Source organism: Oncorhynchus nerka, linkage group LG9a, assembly GCF_034236695.1.
Source record: "Oncorhynchus nerka isolate Pitt River linkage group LG9a, Oner_Uvic_2.0, whole genome shotgun sequence".
Classification (NCBI taxonomy): domain Eukaryota; kingdom Metazoa; phylum Chordata; class Actinopteri; order Salmoniformes; family Salmonidae; genus Oncorhynchus; species Oncorhynchus nerka.
The window spans coordinates 32,717,250-32,738,695 of NC_088404.1; the positions used below are offsets into that span (position 1 = coordinate 32,717,250).

The following is a 21,446-nucleotide window of genomic DNA, read 5'->3' on the forward strand; positions in this document are numbered from 1 at the left end:
TAATTGTAGCCCGTCTGTTGCTCTGCACAATTTGCCTCCTTTGTCCTCTTTAATCAATCACCCGTGTTCAACCACCGGCCTGCGGGTTGGCCAGATGTCCTTTGGGTGGAGGACTATTGATACACACAAACCCATTAGCGTTGCAATCTAGTGCACGGGACACCTACTACCATACCCTGTTCAAAGGCACTTCAATTTTTAGTCTTGCCTATTCACCCTCTGAATGGCACACATACACAACCCATGTCGAAAGGCTTCGAAATCCTTCTTTAACCTGTCTCCTCCCCTTCCTTCATCTACACTGCTTGAAGTGAATTTAACAGGTGACATCAATAAGGGATTATAGCTTTCACCTGGTCATATGTCATGGAGAGGGGTAGAAAGTGCCCCATAAATTAACATTATATATACATTCTACAGACCCTAGTGAATAATCCCAACACCTAAATAAATTTTCTCTCTAAAAACCAATGTATAATATACCGTGTATGCATTGGGGGCATTTATTTGACCTTGGAACATGTTTTAAACCCCAAATGTAATGAAAATATCACTCAACAGTATTTAATATTTCTTAATGTTTAACATTTAAACAATTTTTCATATATCATGAATAAATACAGATTAATATTGGAACTCTTCTACTATTACATGAGAGACTTTTATTATGAACGTTTCCGAAATTTCGTGACCCGGAAGTACTTTTTGAGTGTTGCTGACGACACACTGACGCTAGTCAAATTCAGCAGAAAACGAGGAAGCGGAGATATGAAGTACTGTATCTCTGGAGAAAGTATCTAACGGGTGGCATACAGTAATCTACCGAGGGGACATTACCACAATTATAAGAAAGAGCTAGAAACTAACAAGGTTATTTACAAATATCTTTGACATTACTCTCCAGCCTTCAAGGGGGACATCTCACCACTGGTAACGTAATACAGTATCCTTTTATCCCCGTTTTATTTTTGTAGCTAGCTACTGTAACTTTAGTTATTTTTGTTGAAGTTAGCTAGCCTAACTAGCTAGTTAGTTTTCTAACTGTTACTGCCTAATTTACAGTTTTTATGCGATGTTATTGGTAGCAAGTTAACTAGCTAGCTATGTCTGATCATTCAAGTTAATTTAGCCAGCTAACTGAATCTGACAGCGAGTTGGGACTCAATTCATTCTGAACTACAACCAGCCAAGTCAAACAGCGATGCAGTCGGGCCAAAATGTGATGGAGTGTCACAGTGAAGGGGCGCTTGACAAATCTGACAAGACGGCGACTTTGAGATACATTCCCACTCTGAAGACTGACACTGGTCCAACCGTGGATAATAAAAATGTTGGGGACACCCTGGTCATCAATGAGAGCAACCTCAGGGCGCCGAGTCCCCGTGGAGCAAATGGTGATGACGACTCTGAAGCAGAGTCGTACCGGGATGGGCGGACAGAGGTGGTGGACATGGATATGAAAGGCAGAGCGTTCGCCTGGTGCCGAGACTTCCTTTCCGGGTCATGGAAAAGCATTCCCGAGGCAGATTTTCAGATCAGCATTGTCAGGTAATCTGGGATGAGGATTGAAAGATCTGGGACTTTTTCTCACACAGGCAAATCATAATCTCTCTCTCTCAAACACACACTTAAAATAATGCCACACTATCTGACATAACTTTGAGTATCCTATATGGTATTGTACTGTGCTCCACACCGTCCACGTTAGCACACATGAACGTGACAATCCAATGTCCAATTTCTCTTTCTCTCTGTTTGTCTACAGTGGTGGACTCAGCAACCTGCTGTTCATGTGCAGTCTGCCAGACCATGCCCACACTATTGGAGATGAACCTCGCAGGGTCTTGTTGCGAGTTTATGGGGCCATCCTACAGGTCAGCCACTTTAAATCAAGCCGATAATTGTCCCAGATGGCTAATGGAGTTTGTCTAGCTATAGCCTAGATTTAGTTTAACTCTTCCTGTTCACATTGAAGTGACTGGGAATTTATAATCAGAATTAGAATCGCCTTGATTCGCCAAGTAAATAAATACATCTTGCTGATACTGGCTTTCTAGAACACAGTCTGAATTAAAGCTTTGCAAAAACTTGGCAAGTTTCTGTACAAGCCAGAATGTTGAATACAATTACAATTGAAGTCGGAAGTTTACATGCACCTTAGCCAAATACATTGAAACTCAGTTTTTCACAATTCCTGACATTTAATCCTAGTAAAAATTCCCTGTCTTCAGTCAGTTAGGATCACCACTTTTATTTAAAGAATTTGAAATGTCAGAATAATAGTTGAAAAAAATGATTTAATTCAAGCTTTTATTTCTTTCATCACTTTCCCGGGTCAGAAGTTTACATACAGTCAATTAGTATTTGGTAGTATTGGCTTTTAAACTGTTTAACTTGGGTCAAACATTTCGGGTAGCCTTCCACAAGCTTCCCAAAATAATCTGGGTGAATTTTGTCCCATTCCTCCTGACAGAGCTGGTGTAACTGAGTCAGGTTTGTAGGCCTCCTTGCTCACACATGCTTTTTCAGTTCTGCCCACACATTTCTATAGGATTGAGGTCAGGGCTTTGTGAAGGCCACTCCAATACCTTGACTTTGTTGTCCTTAAGCCATTTTGCCACAACTTTGGAAGTATGCCTGGGGTCATTGTCCCATTTGTGACCAAGCTTTAACTTCCTGACTGATGTCTTGAGATGTTGCTTCAATCTAGCCACATAATTTTCCTTACTCACGATGCCATCTATTTTGTGAAGTGCACCAGTCCCTCCTGCAGCAAAGCACCCCCACAACATGATGCTGCAACCCTGTGCTTCACGTTTGGGATGGTGTTCTTTGGCTTGCAAGCCTCCCCCTTTTTCCTCCAAACATAACGATGGTCATATTGGCTAAACAGTTCTATTTTTGTTTCATCAGACCAGAGGACATTTCTCCAAAAAGTACGATCTTTGTCCCCATGTGTAATTAGTTGCAAACCTTAGTCTGTCTTTTTTATGTCAGTTTTGGAGCAGTAGCTTCTTCCTTGCTGAGCGGCCTTTCAGGTTATGTCGATTATAGGACTCGTTTTTACTGTGGATATAGATACTTTTGTACCCGTTTCCTCCAGCATCTTCACAAGGTCCTTTGCTGTTGTTCTGGGATTGATTGGCCCTTTTCGCACCAATGTACGTTCATCTCTAGGAGACAGAACGCGTCTCCTTCTTGAGCGGTATGACGGCTGCATGGTCCTATGGTGTTTATACTTGTGTACTATTGTTTGTACTGACTTGTGGAGGTCCACAATTTTTTCCCGAGGTCTTGGCTGATTTCTTTTGATTTTCTCATGTCAAGCAAAGAGGCACTGAATTTGAAGGTAGGCCTTGAAATACATCCACAGGGTACACCTCCAATTGACTCAAATGGTGTCAATTATCCTATTAGAAGCTTCTAAAGCCATAACATAATTTTCTGGAATTTTCAAGCTGTTTAAAGGCACAGTCAACTTAGTGTTTGTAAACTTCTGACCCACTGGAATTGTGATACAGTTAAACAATTGGTGGGAAAATTACTTGTCATGCACAAAGTAGATGTCCTAACCAACCTGCCAAAACTATAGTTTGTTAACAAGACATTTGTGGAGTGGTTGAAAAATGAGTTTTAATGACTCCAACCTAAGTGTATGTAAACTTCCGACTTCTACTGTACATACACACTGATTATACAAAACATTACGACATAGCTTTCACATGTTCAGTCTATAATCCCTTATTGATGTCACCTGTAAAATCGACTATGTACAGAAAGTGCTGCAATTTCTAAATTATTCACCTGATATGTGTAAAAAAAAATACCCTCAAAGCAAAGCTGACAGTCTGCACTTACAGAGCCAAAACAATGAAATGTGTCACTGTCCCAATACTTTTGGAGCTCACTGTATTGAAACATCAATTTTCAATAGTATCGCATCGCAATACATATAGAATCGCAAAACAATAGTATCGTGAGGTCCCTGGCATTTACCCTAGAATATATAGATGAGAAGAATAGACGATGTGCAAGTGACATTATCCTAAGTCATACTTCTGGGGTCATGTCCTGGCTCTTTTGAATGTGCTTCAAGATTGTCATCATATTCATGAAAATGTGGTAATTTAAGTGTGTGTGTATATACACTGCTCAAAAAAATAAAGGGAACACTTAAACAACACAATGTAACTCCGTCAATCACACTTCTGTGAAATCAAACTGTCCACTTAGGACGCAACACTGATTGACAATAAATTTCACATGCTGTTGTGCAAATGGAATAGACAACAGGTGGAAATTATAGGCATTTAGCAAGACACCCCAATAAAGGAGTGGTTCTGCAGGTGGTGACCACAGACCACTTCTCAGTTCCTATGCTTCCTAGCTGATGTTTTGGTCACTTTTGAATGCTGGCGGTGCTTTCACTCTAGTGGTAGCATGAGACGGAGTCTACAACCCACACAAGTGGCTCAGGTAGTGCAGCTCATCCAGGATGGAAAAATCAATGCGAGCTGTGGCAAGAAGGTTTGCTGTGTCTGTCAGCGTAGTGTCCAGAGCATGGAGGCGCTACCAGGAGACAGGCCAGTACATCAAGAGACGTGGAGGAGGCCGTAGGAGGGCAACAACCCAGCAGCAGGACCACTACCTCTGCCTTTGTGCAAGGAGGAGCAGGAGGAGGCCCTGCAAAATAACCTCCAGCAGGCCACAAATGTGCATGTGCCTGCTCAAACGGTCAGAAACCGACTCCATGAGGGTGGTATGAGGGCCCGACGTCCACAGGTGGGGGTTGTGCTTACAGCCTAACACCGTGCAGGACGTTTGGCATTTGCCAGAGAACACCAAGATTGGCAAATTTGCCACTGGCACCCTGTGCTCTTCACAGATGACAGCAGGTTCACACTGAGCACGTGACAGATGTGACAGAGTCTGGAGACGCCGTGGAGAACGTTCTGCTGCCTGCAACATCCTCCGGCATGACCGGTTTGGCAGTGGGTCAGTCATGGTGTGGGGTGGCATTTCTTTGGGGGGCCGCACAGCCCTCCATGTGCTCGCCAGAGGTAGCCTGACTGCCATTAGGTACCGAGATGAGATCCTCAGACCCCTTGTGAGACCATATGCTGGTGCGGTTGGCCCTGGTTTCCTCCTAATGCAAGATAATGCTAGACCTCATGTGACTGGAGTGTGTCAGCAGTTCCTGTAAGAGGAAGGCATTGATGCTATGGACTGGCCCGCTCGTTCCCCAGACCTGAATCCAATTGAACACATCTGGGACATCATGTCTCGCTCCATCCACCAACGCCACGTTGCACCACAGACTGTCCAGGAGTTGGCGGATGCTTTTGTCCAGGTCTGGGAGGAGATCCCTCAGGAGACCATCCGCCACCTCATCAGGAGCATTCCCAGGCATTGTAGGGAAGTCATACAGGCACGTGGAGGCCACACGCACTACAGAGCCTCATTTTGACTTGTTTTAAGGACATTACATCAAAGTTGGATCCGCCTGTAGTGTGGTTTCCCACTTTAATTTTGAGTGTCACTCCAAATCCAGACCTCCGTGGGTTGATAAATTTGATTTCCATTGATCATTTTTATGTGATTTTTGTTGTCAGCACATTCAACTATGTAAAGAAAAAAGTATTTAATAAGAATATTTCATTCAGATCTAGGATGTGTTATTGTAGTGTTCCCTTTATATATATATACATACATACATACATACATACATACATACATACATTGCAGTGAAAAAGTATTTTCCCTGCTGCTGATTTTTGATGCTGAATGTTATCAGATCTTCAACCAAAACCTAATATTAGATCAAGGGGACCTGAGTTAACAAATAAAGTTATGAAACACCCAATTCCCCTGTGTGATAAAGTAATTGCCCCCTTACACTCATTACTGGTTGTGCCACTTTTAGCTGCAATGACTGCAACCAAATGCTTCCTGTAGTTGTTGATCAGTCTCACATTGCTGTGGAGGAATTTTGGCCCACTCTTGCATTGCAGAACTGCTTTAACTCAGCGACATTTGTAGGTTTTCAAGCATGAACTACTCGTTTCAAGTGCTGCCACCAATATCTCAATTGGGATTAGGTTTGGACTTTTGACTAGGCCATTCCAAAACTTAAAATGTTTTGCTTTTTAAGCATTTTCATCTTGACTTGATTGTGTGTTTTGGATCATTGTCTTGCTGCATGACTCTGCTGTGCTTCAGCTCACAGACGGATGGCCTGACATTCTCAAGTATAATTCACTGATACGGAAAATAATTCATTGTTCCTTCTATTAAGGCAAGTCGTCCAGGTCCTGAGGCAGCAAAGCATCCCCAAACTATCACATTACCACCACCATGCTTGACCATTGTTATTCAGTATCAAAAATATGCAAAAGTAGAAAAAATTAGAAAGGGGCAAATACTTTTTCACAGCACTGTGTGTGTGTAATATATATATATATATATATATATATATATATATATATATATATATGTGTGTGTATTGATTTAGCCATACCTGATTTCCTTTTATCAAAATATTTGACGCTCAAGAAGTAAGACACATTGCCAATAGTCTTATTCGGACCACGTCTCCTGCTGCTTTGATAGTCAGTGTTCCTGCTGAGGATTTAGGGGATGGTAAGAACCCATTTGTTACAGGCCATTTGTGTATTATATTAGATTAAGCAGTTAAAAAAAAATCTTTGCCAGCCAATACTTTTTTTCAAATGTTTAATTGTAGACCAGCAAGCTGTCAAAATATTTGTAGTTCATGTCTTTAGATTTAATGAAACGGATTAAACTTTTTGGGTCGTGCTACTTCTTGGCCGTAAAATACGGCAAGTTAATTCACTTGGAAACACGTTTTAAACAGTTTAAAAAATATATATCTTAATTCGTCGCATTTTCATGACTTTGACGGTGCAACTTTGAGGCTCATTCTTAACCTACAAAATAAGTAATATAGAAATAAAATGACGTGTCGCTTGCACATCGTATTATAATTAAACAATGCCTTTGTTTATTCAAAGCAACTTAGTCATGATGTGTGCTTACTTTTGAGTAATCCCGGGAATCAAATGGACTATTCTGGCGTTGCAAGTGCAATGCTCTACCACTTGAGCTACATGGGCTAAGCATTGCTACACCACATGAGCTAAGCATTGCCACATTCCATATACAATATGTACATTGTAGATCTACACCGGATGAGAATTCCTGTGTTGAGATTAGTCATGTAGAAGCCTATTGTCTGTTTTTCTCATATTTGCTTTATGTACAAAAAATGCAATGCGATAGGGAAGGATTCATGACAAAGACATGGCAGAGGCTAGACCTTACATCAAACATACAGATTACTGTTATGTACTCAATATTACACAGTCCCTGAGCAGAACATATTCAGTCCTCATCAGCAACCTATGAATTGCTTCAATGGTTTCTGACTCATCTCGTGTGTGTGAACAGGGAGTGGATTCTCTGGTCTTGGAGAGTGTGATGTTTGCCATCCTGGCGGAGAGAGCCCTGGGGCCACGGCTCTATGGAATCTTCCCTGAGGGACGCCTGGAACAGTACCTACCGGTATGCACACACACACACACACACACACACGAGAATAATAAAATCTATAAATATTGTAATATCCAGACCTTGCAACTTTTGCTGTGTGTTAGGTAGGCACACATTCATAACTGACTGAAACTTTGAAAAGGCTTTTAATTAAGTACAACTGGAATTTATATAAATGCCTAGAATATTTCAATTTTGGAGAATCTCATACAATGGTTTAAAGTGATGTATTTATTATGGATCCCCATTAGCTGCTGCCAGGGCAGCAACATTTATTTGAAAAACATTACAATACATTCAGATTTCACAAACACTGTGCCCTCGGGGCCCTACTCCACCACTACCACATATCTACAATACAAAATCCACGTGTACGTGTGTATAGTGCATATGTTACTGTGTGTAGGCACAGACACATGTTTATGTTTGTTGCTTCACAGTCCCCGCTGTTCCATAAGGTGTCTTTTATTTGATCCATTTTCAAATAATGCTGTAATGTATCAAAATGTGGAAAAAGGGAAGCGATCTGAATACTTTCTGTAAGCACTGTATATATTTTGTGTGTTTTTGTTTTAATATATGGGGGATTGGAAATGATGCATAGATTGCAGCTTCCAATGTATCTGCAATATTAAAGCTGATCTCACCATAATAATATATATTTATTTTATTTATAATTACTTGAATATAACTTATGAATGCCTCATGAGCTTAGTTTAACTGTAGTACCTGATCAGAATCCCAAATAAAAGCTTTTTTACATCATTGTAAACAAATGTATACCCTCAACATGGTTAACTATAATCTCATGAATGGTCAGTCCTTGCTTCAGCCCCATCTCTTTGCTGTTTACCAAATTAGTGGTGGGAATATCCCTTTGTTATTGTTTGAACAGCAGACTGCCCCTTTAAAAACAGTATCAGTTTAACAATGTGCAATACCTATGCATCGCTATATTGATCAATCAGTGCTTCCAGAATGCATGATGTTGACGGGTCTTCTCTCTGACCATCACATTACTTGTAATTTCTTATTTACACTTTCTGACAAAGGCTCGAATAGATTTGACATTCGCAAACTGTCTGTTTCAACCATGTGTTTGAAAGTATCTCTCTGCCTTCGTGTTTTTCACTGTGAGCTAAATGTATACAGATTCCCTTTCACATTCCATGTGTGTAGAGAAATGTCTGCATATCCTTTTGTGTCCTGTGTTTATTTTACCATACGCACTTGTGATGTGTGTTCATAAAAATGTCTCTCAAACTCATATCGAACTCAACATACAGGTTGACAATAACATATCTCAATTGATAGTTTTAAGTTAGCATCTTTGTACTGATTGAGGGGGGACGGCGCTGGGATTTATGACTGACGAGTGCACCTTCTTTCCATAAAGGTCCAGACTTTTGGGCAGATGTTGCAGAAATGTCCCATACATTTTAAGTGAATATGAGTGTAAAGTCCTGTATCTTTGTGCTTATCTCCTAGAGCAACCGCCTGCGTACAGAGCAGCTCTTTGTTCCGGAACTGTCCGCTGAGATCGCCTCAAAGATGGCCCGCTTCCATAGGATGGTCATGCCCTTTAACAAGGAACCCAAGTGGCTGTTCGGGACCATTGGCAGGTGAGGATAGGATGGAACTGCGCTCTCCAAGTCAAAGCCTACACCAAGTATTGCCTGAGGAGTACTGTAAAATTATGTATTGATTTGAGGTAACTGTTTGCAGGTAGTACTTTTCATCAGCTGTTTTCCACAATACTCAATCATGCTCTGTCTGGTGTTGTCTCAGGTACATGGATCAGGTGATGAACTTAAAGTTTGCCCGGGAGGCTCACGTCAAGAAATACAACAAGCTGATTAAGTACGACCTCCCGGCAGAGCTGGAGAGTCTCCGGTGAGTCAGGAGATACTGGGGAAGGGAATGGTTGGAAAGGACAATGATCTGGCAAGGGAGATGTCTGGGAATGGCAAGGCTATGGGAGGAGGTGGGAGTGGCCAGGGAAAGTAATGCTATGGCGGGGGAGCTAAAAGGGGAAAACAGGAATGTTTAGGGAAGGCGGGAGCGTTGGTAGATCCATGTCACAATAGACCTCACTCAACTGCACACAAAGACACACACACATACACATGAGCAATCTCTCACATCCACAAACATGTTACTCTCTAATAAATATGTAGTTCTCTCTCTGCAGCCGTTAGAAAGTTGACCTCTCCCCCAGTGCCTTTCTCTGACACTGCCCTATCAGGAGACTGTTGGACTTTAGCTTCCTGTGACACCACACACACCCAGACCAGCAGTGTGTGCCCCATAGAGATAGTTAGAGAAGGACGCAACTTTGTATTTGGCCTATTATGTGTCTCAGAGCATGGGCAGTACCATTGAGGCCATCTCCATTTTGAAGTAGTACATTTTCTTCTACTACTTCCATGAGTTTGTAACAAACTGAAAGGGTGCATACTGCCACCTGAGGGGTATACCATGTACCAGGTTTGAGGAGTTAGTGAGGTAACATTAGTCAACTCTGAGTTCAACTCAAGATAACCGGTCATACGAAATGGCTCACCTGTTAGCCAGGTACATTTCTATGGCAATGAATCCTTCAGAACTAACCTGCTATGGGCAGGCTAACTCCATTTTATCCTGAATGAGCCACAAGTTGAGGACTAATGAAATCAGATGCCCTCCCTCTGGCAAAGATTGTCATCATCCCCTTCATTTGAGGAAGACAACTGATCAAATATTTTACTAATATAATTTAAAAAATCACATCACACATTTAGTATGATAGCCTTTGCTTTACAAACTGTATGTTTTTCTCGTGGTTGTAGCCTTTGCTAGTGTACCCATGAGTTTAACAGTCAAATTAAGGTTCCAAAACCCTTCTATGGATGATGTCTATGACCACAACACGTCAAGCTGTTCCACAGATAGATGGAGCAATAGGAGTGGGAAAATGGTGCTCGTGCATTAATAAGCACACCAAAGACGGCATTAACAATAAATAAAGACTGCACATAAAGGCCTATTTCACACCATAGCCTGCTGATTTTGCAAGATAATGTTTCTTTCATTTTGATATCGGCACAAATGAAAATGTGGCACTGAGTCGCCCAAGGATTCACGTTTCAGCATTGTCTCAATGAAGAGTTCGGCCTTTCACAAGCCATGTGTGAGATGCACGCACAGTTACAAGCCTGCTAGAGCTAGCGGCAACTGGACGAGCAATATTCACCGTCGTAGTACGGATAAAGCTTGACCTGGAATGTGAAGCTAACTGAAGCTGGATAGCTTTATAAAAGCCTGAGTAGATTGCTCTGTAGTATACCTCTCCAGAGTGTGTTGTTTGAACAGGTATAAGGCAAAGATTGGCGATTATTGCCACTTGCTGTTTATGGAATGTTTGCTCAAGTGTAATTCAATGGCTGATCCTTCCCAATGACTTGGATGGAATTATTTGAACCTTCCGTAACCCATAGGAAGTCCCACTGAGTTAACTACTTCAAAATGTTGAAACTCAATGGTGCTTCGGCGCTGCCCATGCTCAAATGTGCTTTTGGGCACTAGAGATGTCTATCGAAGTCTATGGTGTGCCCTTACTGTCTGGCAGCCAGTTCCCTACACACCTCAAGGTCGCCTGCTCTAATAATAATGATAGCTCACATTCATATAGTTTTCTACTACGTCAAGGTGCATTCAAGCGATCAGTCACATTTTATCACATGCTTAACAGCAACCTGGACCAATATTATACGCATCTGTACAGCTTTGTTATATCATTAGTGGTGTATCTACATGTCAATGTACTAGCTACGAATTGCTTTGTAATAGTTGTAGAGCTACTGAAAGTGTTACCACATACAGTGCCCTCAGTAATTATTGAGTCAGTGACAATTTGTTGTTTTGGCTCTGTACTCCAGCACTTGATTTGAAATGATACATTATTTACAGATATCATACCCCTCCAGCATCCTCACTCATCACTCATTCAGGGCTATCTGTAATCATGGTAGCATCCACATTAATGTGGAAGTGTTTAGAAACATATTCTATTATTTACAATAAAAGTGATTCCAAAATGACACAATACATTATTTACCATTCATTTCTATTGGGCACAAAATAATCTCAAAAGCAACCAAAAAAACAGCAAATGGATCCAACAAGTTTTTAGTGTCACAAACTTGATGAAGTCTTTGTATGCTAGGAATATGGGACTAAATACTGAACTTTTGCCTACTTTAATACCTACATAAGTGAATTTCTTCCAATACTTTTGGTCCCCTAAAATGGGGGAGGGACTATGTACAAAAAGTGCTGTAATATCTAAATGGATTAAACTCTCTAAAATTAAATCTATCTGTACTATAACCTCATAGTCATTGTATCATTTCAAATGAAAGTGCTGGAGAACAGAGCCAAAACAGCAACACATTTGTCACTGGCTGGCACTGCATCTAAACCTACAGTTGGCTAATCTTAGTGTGGTTGAGACTCTTCTGTATATCTACCTGTGACTATATCAGGAGCATAGATCAACATATCTTACAGAACCTGCATTCTGAACATGGCTGCTCAATCAATCACAAATATCACAATCGCGTATTTTACTTTTGCTCAGTTCATTTCCTATTGAGCTACCCTTGGAGAGTCAGAGGCATGCATGACATGCCATTATTGCACAATCCAACTAAATAGTTACTCCTCTGCTATGTCATGGTGTCCAGTACTCATTGCTTCCCATAACTACTCTACCGTCATGATCATGCACTTGAAACCGTGAAGGGAGTAATCAGGTCTACCAAATAGTAAAGGGAATGTGTGTTGTGTAATTCCGTAGTCTGTCTTTGTCTACAATAAAACATATATTTTTTGATATTGTACAGAGTGATACAATGAACTGTTGACATGTACCATAACCTCTGCCACTTAAAGTTAACTGAAAGTTGAAGTGTGTACATAATACATGAATGTCATGTTCTCTCTCTCCCTCTGACAGAGTGTTGTTGTCAGCGACCCCATCTCCAGTGGTGTTCTGTCATAATGATGTGCAAGAAGGTAAAGGTCTATCTTTGTGCTCTCTTCCCTTCATTCTCTCTACCATCACCCTCGCTCCCCTCTAACCATATTTACCTCTAATTTGGGCTGCTTGACCCTCCCCCTGGCTCAACAGTGGATGTCCGTCACTTCCTGAAAGGACAGGATATTAACGAAGTTGGAGAAAGAAGGGGTGGAGGGTATCTATTTTTAGAGACTGAACACATTCATATGCAACACCCTCAGGCAGGTGCAAACCAATAGAGTACATGGTACAGGTGGTGGCTGTAGATTGCCTATGTATACATGCAGTTGACTCCTGAAGTGCACATCAGGACACACTGAATGTACAGTCATATTTAACTCTGGAGGAGGAAGTGGGAGTGTTGTAACCTCCTGTCTCTTGTCCTCAGGTAACATTTTGATGCTGGAGGACAGAGACCACACCTCCACTGGGAAACTCATGCTCATAGACTTTGAGTACAGCAGCTACAACTACAGGTAAAGGCCTTTTGTGTACATACACACTCAACTCTTACACCTGTAGTTTTAGTTGTGACCACACACACTCTCAGCTACAACTACACAGGATGCAGGAGGAAACTGGTACAAAAGTATCTATATCCACAGTAAAACGAGTCCTAGATCGACATAACCTGAAAGGCCGCTCAGCAAGGAAGAAGCCACTGCTCCAAAACCACCATAAGAAAACCAGACTACGGTTTGCAACTGCACATGGGGACAAATATCGTACTTTTTGGAGAAATGTCCTCTGGTCTGATGAAACAAAAATAGAACTGTTTGGCTATAATGACCATCGTTATGTTTAGAGGAGAAAGGGGGAGGCTTGCAAGCCGAAGTACACCATCCCGACCGTGAAGCCCGGGGGTGGCAGCATCATGTTGTGGGGGTGCTTTGTTGCAGGAGGGACTGGTGCACTTCACAAAATAGGTGGCATCATGAGGGAGGTAAATTATGTGGATATATTGAAGCAACATCTCAAGACATCAGTCAGGAAGTTAAAGCTTGGTCACAAATGGGTCTTCCAAATGAACAATGACCCCAAGCATACTTCCAAAGTTGTGGCAAAATGGCTTTAGGACAACTAAGTCGAGGTATTGGAGTGGCCATCACAAAGCCCCGACCTCAATTCTATAGAACATTTGTGGGCCGAACTGAAAAAGCATGTGCGAGCGAGCGAGGAGGCCTACAAACCTGACTCAGTTACACCAGCTCTGTCAGGAAGAATGGGCCAAAATTCACCCAATTTATTGTGGGAAGCTTGTGGAAGATTACTCGACACATTTGACCCAAGTTAAACAATTTAAAGGCAATGCTACCAAATACTAATTGACTGTATGTAAACTTCTGACCCACTGGGAATGTGATGAAAGAAATAAAAGCTGAAATAAATCATTCTCTCTCCTATTATTCTGACATTTCACATTCTTAAAATAAAGTGGTGTTCCTAACTGAGGGGATTTTTACTTGGATTAAATGTCAGGAATTGTGAAACTGAGTTTCAATGTATTTAAACTTCTGAATTCAACTGTATGTCTCTACAAGTAAAAGGGACAGATCTAAGTATTATATTATCCATATGTAGTGGCGCTTGTCTCTTTCTTTGATTGTCGTCTTAGATTGTGCTGCAATGTGTTTGGTTGTTTAGGGGTTTTGACTTTGGGAACCACTTCTGTGAGTGGTGCTATGACTACACATACAACCAGTGGCCCTTCTACAAGTGTACACCTGACAACTACCCCAGCAGAGAACAACAGGTGACTATAACCTCTACCACACCTATATCAAAATGCCCTATAACATATCTATGCAAACACAGTGGTTGTGTCCGAATACCCATGCTGACGTACTGCATACTATGTACTCGTCATTGCATACTATTTAGTACATACTGTTTAGTAAAAAGTATGCAGTATGCCATGGTCGTAACGTAATATTGGTTGGTGACTGGTTGAGTGGGTGCGGTAGGGCAGAGTACGGGTGGATTTTTCCAAATTTGACAGACATGCATCGCATTGATAATAGCTCATTTCCAAGTTCACTACATTTCTCTATTCTCTGAATAGAATAGGAAGAGTTATATTCCTACCCAGGCTGGTTATTGGCATCACGTTCAACCTATACCATAGCCCATCTATCCAATAACTGAAGACAGAAACCGATAATTTGGTTCCATTTCAACATGATTTATTAGTGAAACCAAAGTGCTGTAACATATATAAATACAATTGCTTTGTACACACACACTTTTTAAATGTTCAAATCAAAAGGCTACTGCACAGAAAAATGTGGACGGTCAGGTGATGCGCTAATTCAGAACCACTGGACATCAACATAATAAACTAAAGCACTGATTATCAGAATGATTGCCAAAGCTTGATCCATAAGATAAATAATTACATGGGTTCAAATCAAAAGGCCTGCTTTAACATGACATCAACAACGCAGCCGAGTCCCCGTGCCAACACATTCAGAAATCAAAATATGGTTTTGCATTTAGTTTAATAGCTCTGACAAAGGTCAAGAGAACAAGAAACACTTTTTTAATGAGAAAACAGAAATCCACTTTGGGTATAAAAAAAAAAGACGTTTTTTCAAAGATGTAGACTACGATGAAAAATCTGTGATAATTTTAAGGAGAACAAAAACAACTTCATTTGAACACAACCGCAGAAGCGTTGCTATTCGGCATCTTCCCAATTAAGTAGCATAGTTTTGTTGTTTGGCTAAATAAAGATAACTCAGGTCTATCACGCGCAGCCCACCTCTTCCAATGCATTGTGGAAAAGTGTGCATCAAATTTTACCAGATGAAGAGCCAAAATTAGTATATCATCCTGGCATTTAAACCATACTCGATTTTAGAAAATTCACGTACTATAAAATTCTGTTTTCGCATACTGAGAATACGTCATGTGTAATTGCGTTGTTTCCCGCTATTTGTTGATTTCCCCACATCTAACTGATCAGCTGTTGTCAAAGCCAAATGAGTATGACATCCGGGCATTTAAAGTATGCTCGATTTCTAAATGTGGAATACTATGAAATGTTCTTTTTTTGCATATTCAAACGGCCTACTGTTTAGGATGCAAGTGTGGGTATTTGGACTCTCTTTCTCTCATGCATACTTCTCCCCATTATCACACTCCCTTTTCTCCCTATGAACTATCAGTATGAAGTTTCTGTCTCTTGACTTTTCTTCTGGTAGTAGTGTGATGCAAAGGTTAGCATCCATACAAGGGAATACCGTTAATAAGTGATCATTTCTAGATCAATGGGCGTGTTCGAGGGGATCCATTTTGTCTAGTCGGTTACCATCATTAGTCACCACTTTTAAAAGTGTGTTGTATTATGGGGATAAACATTTCATGACTTGCAACTACATGTCAACTGCATGGTTTAAAAAATCATGATCAAAGGTCATGTAGTTTTTTATGAAGTTGCTGCAGTTGCTTCTCACCAACTTCACCATGCAGCCATTGACGGGCTAGTAAGAGGCACTATTTGTCAATGGATAATTAGGTTGTTTTTGGTTGACCGACGCGACCATGACCTGACTAAAACAGGAACCAACTTTTGCCGCGATTCTAAAGCTACAGGGGATACAAATTAAAGTGATATTCAAGATCTCTCTCTAACCAATTAATTGTACACATACATTTTCAGTTTGAGTGTGTGATCTAGAAACATGTATTACAATATTAATAAAGAAAAACCTTTAAACAATAGCAGCTATATTAACACTGCCTTGTTATGAGCCTTGCTATTGGAAAACCACTACAATGTCTGACTTTCATCTGTCGCAGATGCACCTCCCCCGACTTCAATCATTAACTGTCTACAGTCAAACACACCCATTATCTGTCATCAGTCACTATAACATGTTCATGAGTCCACCACAGAAATCCTTCCAGTGAGCACATGTCACGTTCACTGTTGGTATCCCAGTCTTACATCATTATTCTAATAAACACATTATAGCTAGTGTAACTTTCTTTACCAACCACACCAGTAGCCTCAGTGTATCTAGTTTTCCTCAGTGTGGGACATAATGTACATAATGTATGTCTGTCCAGTCTTGTAGATCACTGTTTTTCTGACCACACTCTAATTGAAACAAAACTATGCGTGCACATTTCCAGAACTCATGAAGTCAGCTGGTCTAATACAATGACGCAATTGCAAATGCATTATTTTTAAGTTAATGATACAAGCCAGGGAATTCCATTTATAGATGAAGTCGATGTGGTGTCCCTCATCTCTGAGCGAGTGTGTTTCTCTGCAGCTGCATTTCATCCGCAACTACCTGGAGGAGACGGGAGGCTATTCAGAGAGCACCATGCACGAGGACCAAGCTCGTATAGAGCAAGACTTGCTGGTCGAAGCCAATCGGTAGGACACAGACTTCTACCACAGATGAATCCAAAAAGGACAGTTCACTCATAAATCAAATATATATATATATATATATATTTTTTAAAATTATTATCTTAAAAGGAGTCTACAATATGTGCTCTGTTTTGTAACAATAATCATAAATGATTGGATTTATATTGCTTTTCCACCTAGAGCTTTACATAATAAGAGGGAAAAGTCACTACCAATGTGGTACTTACTTTTGAAAATGTCTAATCAGTGTTGATTTTGGTATGAACTATTCAATGCTACTGTATCCACATGTACAGTAAGTAGCCAGTCTTTTGGCAGTTAATCTAGGGATGAATGATTTCCCCACAGATTCGCCATGGCATCTCACTTCCTCTGGGGCCTGTGGTCTATCATTCAAGCCAGGATATCCAAGATCGAGTTTGGCTACATGGTAAGTACATTAGTAGACTTTACTTCACCTGGTGAGATAGACTTCACCTCACTAGAATGAAAGGATCCAGTAGAGCTTCAGCGTACTGGAACATTGATTGTCATTCACGTGACATTGCAGGTGTTTAGTGGTCACTCTTCCCTGTTGCTCTTGTTTATTTGCCGAGCGATTTGTTCTATGACCTGGCTAAATAGTGCTTCTAAAACACACGATCCCTCTTGAAGTTTACACCTGTTCATTTGATCTCTGTCGTTTCAGGACTATGCCCAGTCACGATTTGATGCCTACTTCAAGCAGAAAAAGTTATTTTCCTAAATCGCTAAAAGAACAGATTGACTTCAATGGAATGTACTGTCATTTTTATATCTGCTGATTCTTCCTGTACGCAACTGTCCTGATGCAGAAACGTAGTTAGCTAGGCATATCTGTTAAGTGTTGAAACCAAACCAAATATGAGGGGTAAACGCCCACTGAAGAGTCTTAGGTGGATTTTTACAAAATGATCTATTGTTTGAACTTGATGTTTCTAATATACCAGGACCCCATCCGTCTAGTAGCATCCAATACGTTGTACTGACTGCGACAAGTAACAGTGAAGCAGGGACTCAGCTGCACTCCAACAAAATGCACTTATCTTCCCCTACTATGAAATGTGAAATTCTGTGAAAATGCACAGCAAAAAAAAGCATGTTATTTGTTTCCATTAGTTCTGATCTACTGGTTCCATACATTTATGTTTCAAACCCTGTAGTCATGTGCTTTATTTGAGTCTTTCAACTCTGCTTCTTTCTTTACCCCACCTCGTAATTTAATTGTTGTTGAACTTCAGAACGCCCTTGATTTCAGGGTCGAAATATGCTCATTTTGTGCCGTCTTTTTTATTTTTCCTTGACTTGTTTGTTAAATGCCTGTTCTATGCATGGACACAATACAGCATGGCAGAGAATCAAGCTGCATATCACAACTCTGTTCATACTGTAGTTCTGTTTCTTTGTAGTGCAGTAGGGAAATCTGGACTCTTGGCCCTATTCATTCAGAACTAGTAAGAAAAGAACATGCTCCATTGCATAGTAAGTCAAATATGTTCTTAAGCAGGATGTTGTTTTTGACCTTTCTCTATGACTGGTTCTGATTGAATTGGGCTTAAACCCCATGTATGACCTGTCTGTTTTAGCATTTTCTCTAGTCAAACTATATATAGAGGGGTTGCAGTTGTCAGAAATCACTTAACAATCATGCCAGGTGCCATGTTGGACGACCAGTCACTGTGGTGGCAGAATGGTGCAGCCTGCTGGCTGTTTGTGAGCATGCACACTGCATTGCACTGCCAATTTTTTTCTTAGCAAGGCCATTTGTTTTCTCAGCTACAATGTCTTGGCTGCCAATAACGGCACAGAAATTGACCATGGTGATGAACCAAGTAGGTTTAGGCACTGTTATCATTCAGCTTGGGGTTGCCACTCAGTTGTCAGAAGAATTGATGCGGTGGTCTTCCAACATGGCTGCCAGGAGGTGTCGCATTTCACCTCCTGGCACAAGTGTTTTGTGTCATTCTACCTCTTCACAACAATGGGGGTCATTTTACACTTTGAATGATAAATGAGTAAATGTAGACCTGAAACTAAATGATTAAAAAATGAACATTTTTTGGGTTATAGACAATAACAGCTTATTGCACAAACTCTCAGAAGAGAGCAGTATATGAAGAAAAAAAAAATATATAGCTTTTGTCTGGCTTTGATGTTATTGCATTCTGGCTAGGTTTACCATTCATTCTAAAGCTGTTCCATTACTAGTAAACTGGTATAGAACTGTCTGTCACGGTTTGACTCTGCCCAAGGTTTGGATGTTTGTCCTTTTCCATTTCTGACCAAGAACCACAATGGTTAAAGAAAGCTGTCCATGACTTTGAACAACAGATGTTGTATCTTATTTAAATGTGCATTTGGCTCCTGTGCATGTCTGCCTGCCTAACATTATTAAAACAAAATGGAATATCTGCATGCTTTTGGAATTCAGATCCAAAGATTTTGAAAATGGGATCATGTTTTTTTTTTTTTTCCAATGGCAATCATTTGAACACATGGAAATGTTTTTCAGTATAATTTGTTATAATTTATTTGTTTGCCCAGTGAAGTGCTCTTTGTTTTGATGTGAGTTATAATAAAGGTGGACCTGTGAGTTTACCCTTTTGTATGTTAGAATATATGTTGTGGATGTAGGCCAATGTTCGATTTCCGAGAATATGAAACTGCCTAGTATAGAAGCCAGTGTCTCGTCAACTAGCTAAATTAAGTAACTTTCTTTCATTGCACATCAATCCTGTCCAAAACCCTTTGATGTTCTTGATAGTCTCCCTGCAATGCAGCTGCTGTGTAAGTATAACTGAACTGCAAATAAACATGCTTGATACCTGATTATGTCTTCATTTATTGATGATTAGAAATGAAATCAAATGTTATGGCAAAAGTTATTTTAATCTCAAATCTATACTGTAGAAAATACATTTTCAGGAATGGGAGCTCCCCCTAATGGGACAATTCATAGCAGATTTTTGGAAGTCCTATTTCTAACTTGCAGACTTGGTCCATTTCAAATCGATCCCTGGCTTCATGGCACTTCATGTCAGTCTGCAAGAATTTGATAGATATTCAATATGCCAATAGCTGCACCTCTTACGAGCTGGGAGTTTCACTGTATCACTTATATCTGTTCCTAATTTCCAGTGCATAGAAGGTAGGGGATATGGGGAGTAGCTAGGGCATGATTTAGAATAAGCACGAGTCCCCCATGAGGCCTAAAATCAGTCCTGTAGAGCTGTTTTCCTGCACAGAGTTCCAATGCGGGTATATAACTGACTGTCTGCTCACTCTGCTCTCACATGGGGATCAAAGCTGGATTTATGCAAATTTGGGATGTCATTTTTAGGGGTCCAAGCAACAGTTGCTGGAGGCCAATTGTATTTCTTGCCATTTGTTCTGTTGCGTATCCACTAGTGTGTGGTGTTTAGGCCAGTCTTATAACTGCTGGTCTGTAACTTATCAGACAAGTTAATCTGAGCTGCTACCTATCAAGGAGATAAATGTTTGTTAGGACCCTGGAGTGTCTGTTCATTTTCCATCGTGCTCTGGATTGTTTCTGTATAATGTTAGCGCTTCTCCTTGTTCTCTCTATCAGGATGTTGTTCAATGTTTCCAGGATCTAAGGTTAAATATCTGTTTCTCACAGTTGGTGTCGAGTGTAGGGCCGTTTCTCTTCCTGTGACAAATATGACTACAATATTAGCATAATTGTTCAAAAGTATTACATAATTCTTTAAAGAAATTATACAGATTTTTGACAAGTCCCAACACTGTTTTAAGAGAAAGTTATGTACTTAAATGTAAATGTACAAGAAAGGTAGGTCCCTTTGAATATTAGGGTGCATTTGTAAATTCAACTCTGGCTAGCTACTCTGATTTCTGCGCACTCTCGTCTGAGTGTGCCAGAGTGCAGAATATCTGATGAATTTATGAACGCTCAACACCTGTTGAATATGACTGGTGTCAGTAGAAATGCAATTAAATTGTTCCCAGCAGCACAGTTCGTCACTAACAATCTAGATAACATGAAAATAGCCTAACCAGATCTACTAAGGAGAATAAAATAGAGTGCGGTGTTCTCTCATTTGTGTCTGGAAGTAGCTAGCCAACTTTAGCCAATTACCTTGGGCACTTGACTGTCGTGAGGTCAATGCTTGGATCAACCGTATTCCTCGGCCAGAGCGCCCAGCTTGTGCTCCGAAATGCTCAATTTACGATCAGACAATCTGACAACCCTCTGAATTTACCAACGACCCAGAGAGCACTCTGACACACTGTAGGCAATTTACGACCGCACCCTTAGTAAATCTCGTCTCCTCAGTATGATGAGTCTTCTTAAGACAGTGTGTAACAGTTGTGCTGCTGTGGATCAGCGGGTGGTTGAAGTATGCTTTAGAGAGGGTGTGGCAAACGCCTAGCTGA

The 21,446-nt window shown here is 40.6% G+C and overlaps 1 protein-coding gene across 3 annotated transcripts; it reads left to right on the forward strand.

Annotated features, from left to right (window-relative positions):
• The first annotated feature begins 727 nt into the window (after nucleotides 1-727).
• On the forward strand, nucleotides 728-19,859 carry chkb (choline kinase beta). Of its 3 annotated transcripts, none has more exons than XM_029667917.2 (12): nucleotides 728-943; nucleotides 1,187-1,548; nucleotides 1,766-1,874; nucleotides 7,468-7,581; nucleotides 9,058-9,191; nucleotides 9,358-9,462; nucleotides 12,566-12,624; nucleotides 13,017-13,104; nucleotides 14,273-14,381; nucleotides 16,909-17,015; nucleotides 17,361-17,442; nucleotides 17,701-19,859. In XM_029667917.2, the coding sequence occupies exons 2-12, from the start codon at nucleotides 1,202-1,204 to the stop codon at nucleotides 17,755-17,757; spliced, it is 1,311 nt and encodes a 436-aa protein (XP_029523777.1). In that variant the 5' UTR covers nucleotides 728-943; nucleotides 1,187-1,201; the 3' UTR covers nucleotides 17,758-19,859. The 3 variants fall into 3 exon arrangements, with proteins under 3 accessions (XP_029523777.1, XP_029523776.1, XP_029523778.1); XM_029667916.2 differs by having other exon boundaries at nucleotides 728-930; nucleotides 1,151-1,548; XM_029667918.2 differs by having other exon boundaries at nucleotides 728-930.
• The last annotated feature ends 1,587 nt before the right edge of the window (nucleotides 19,860-21,446 follow it).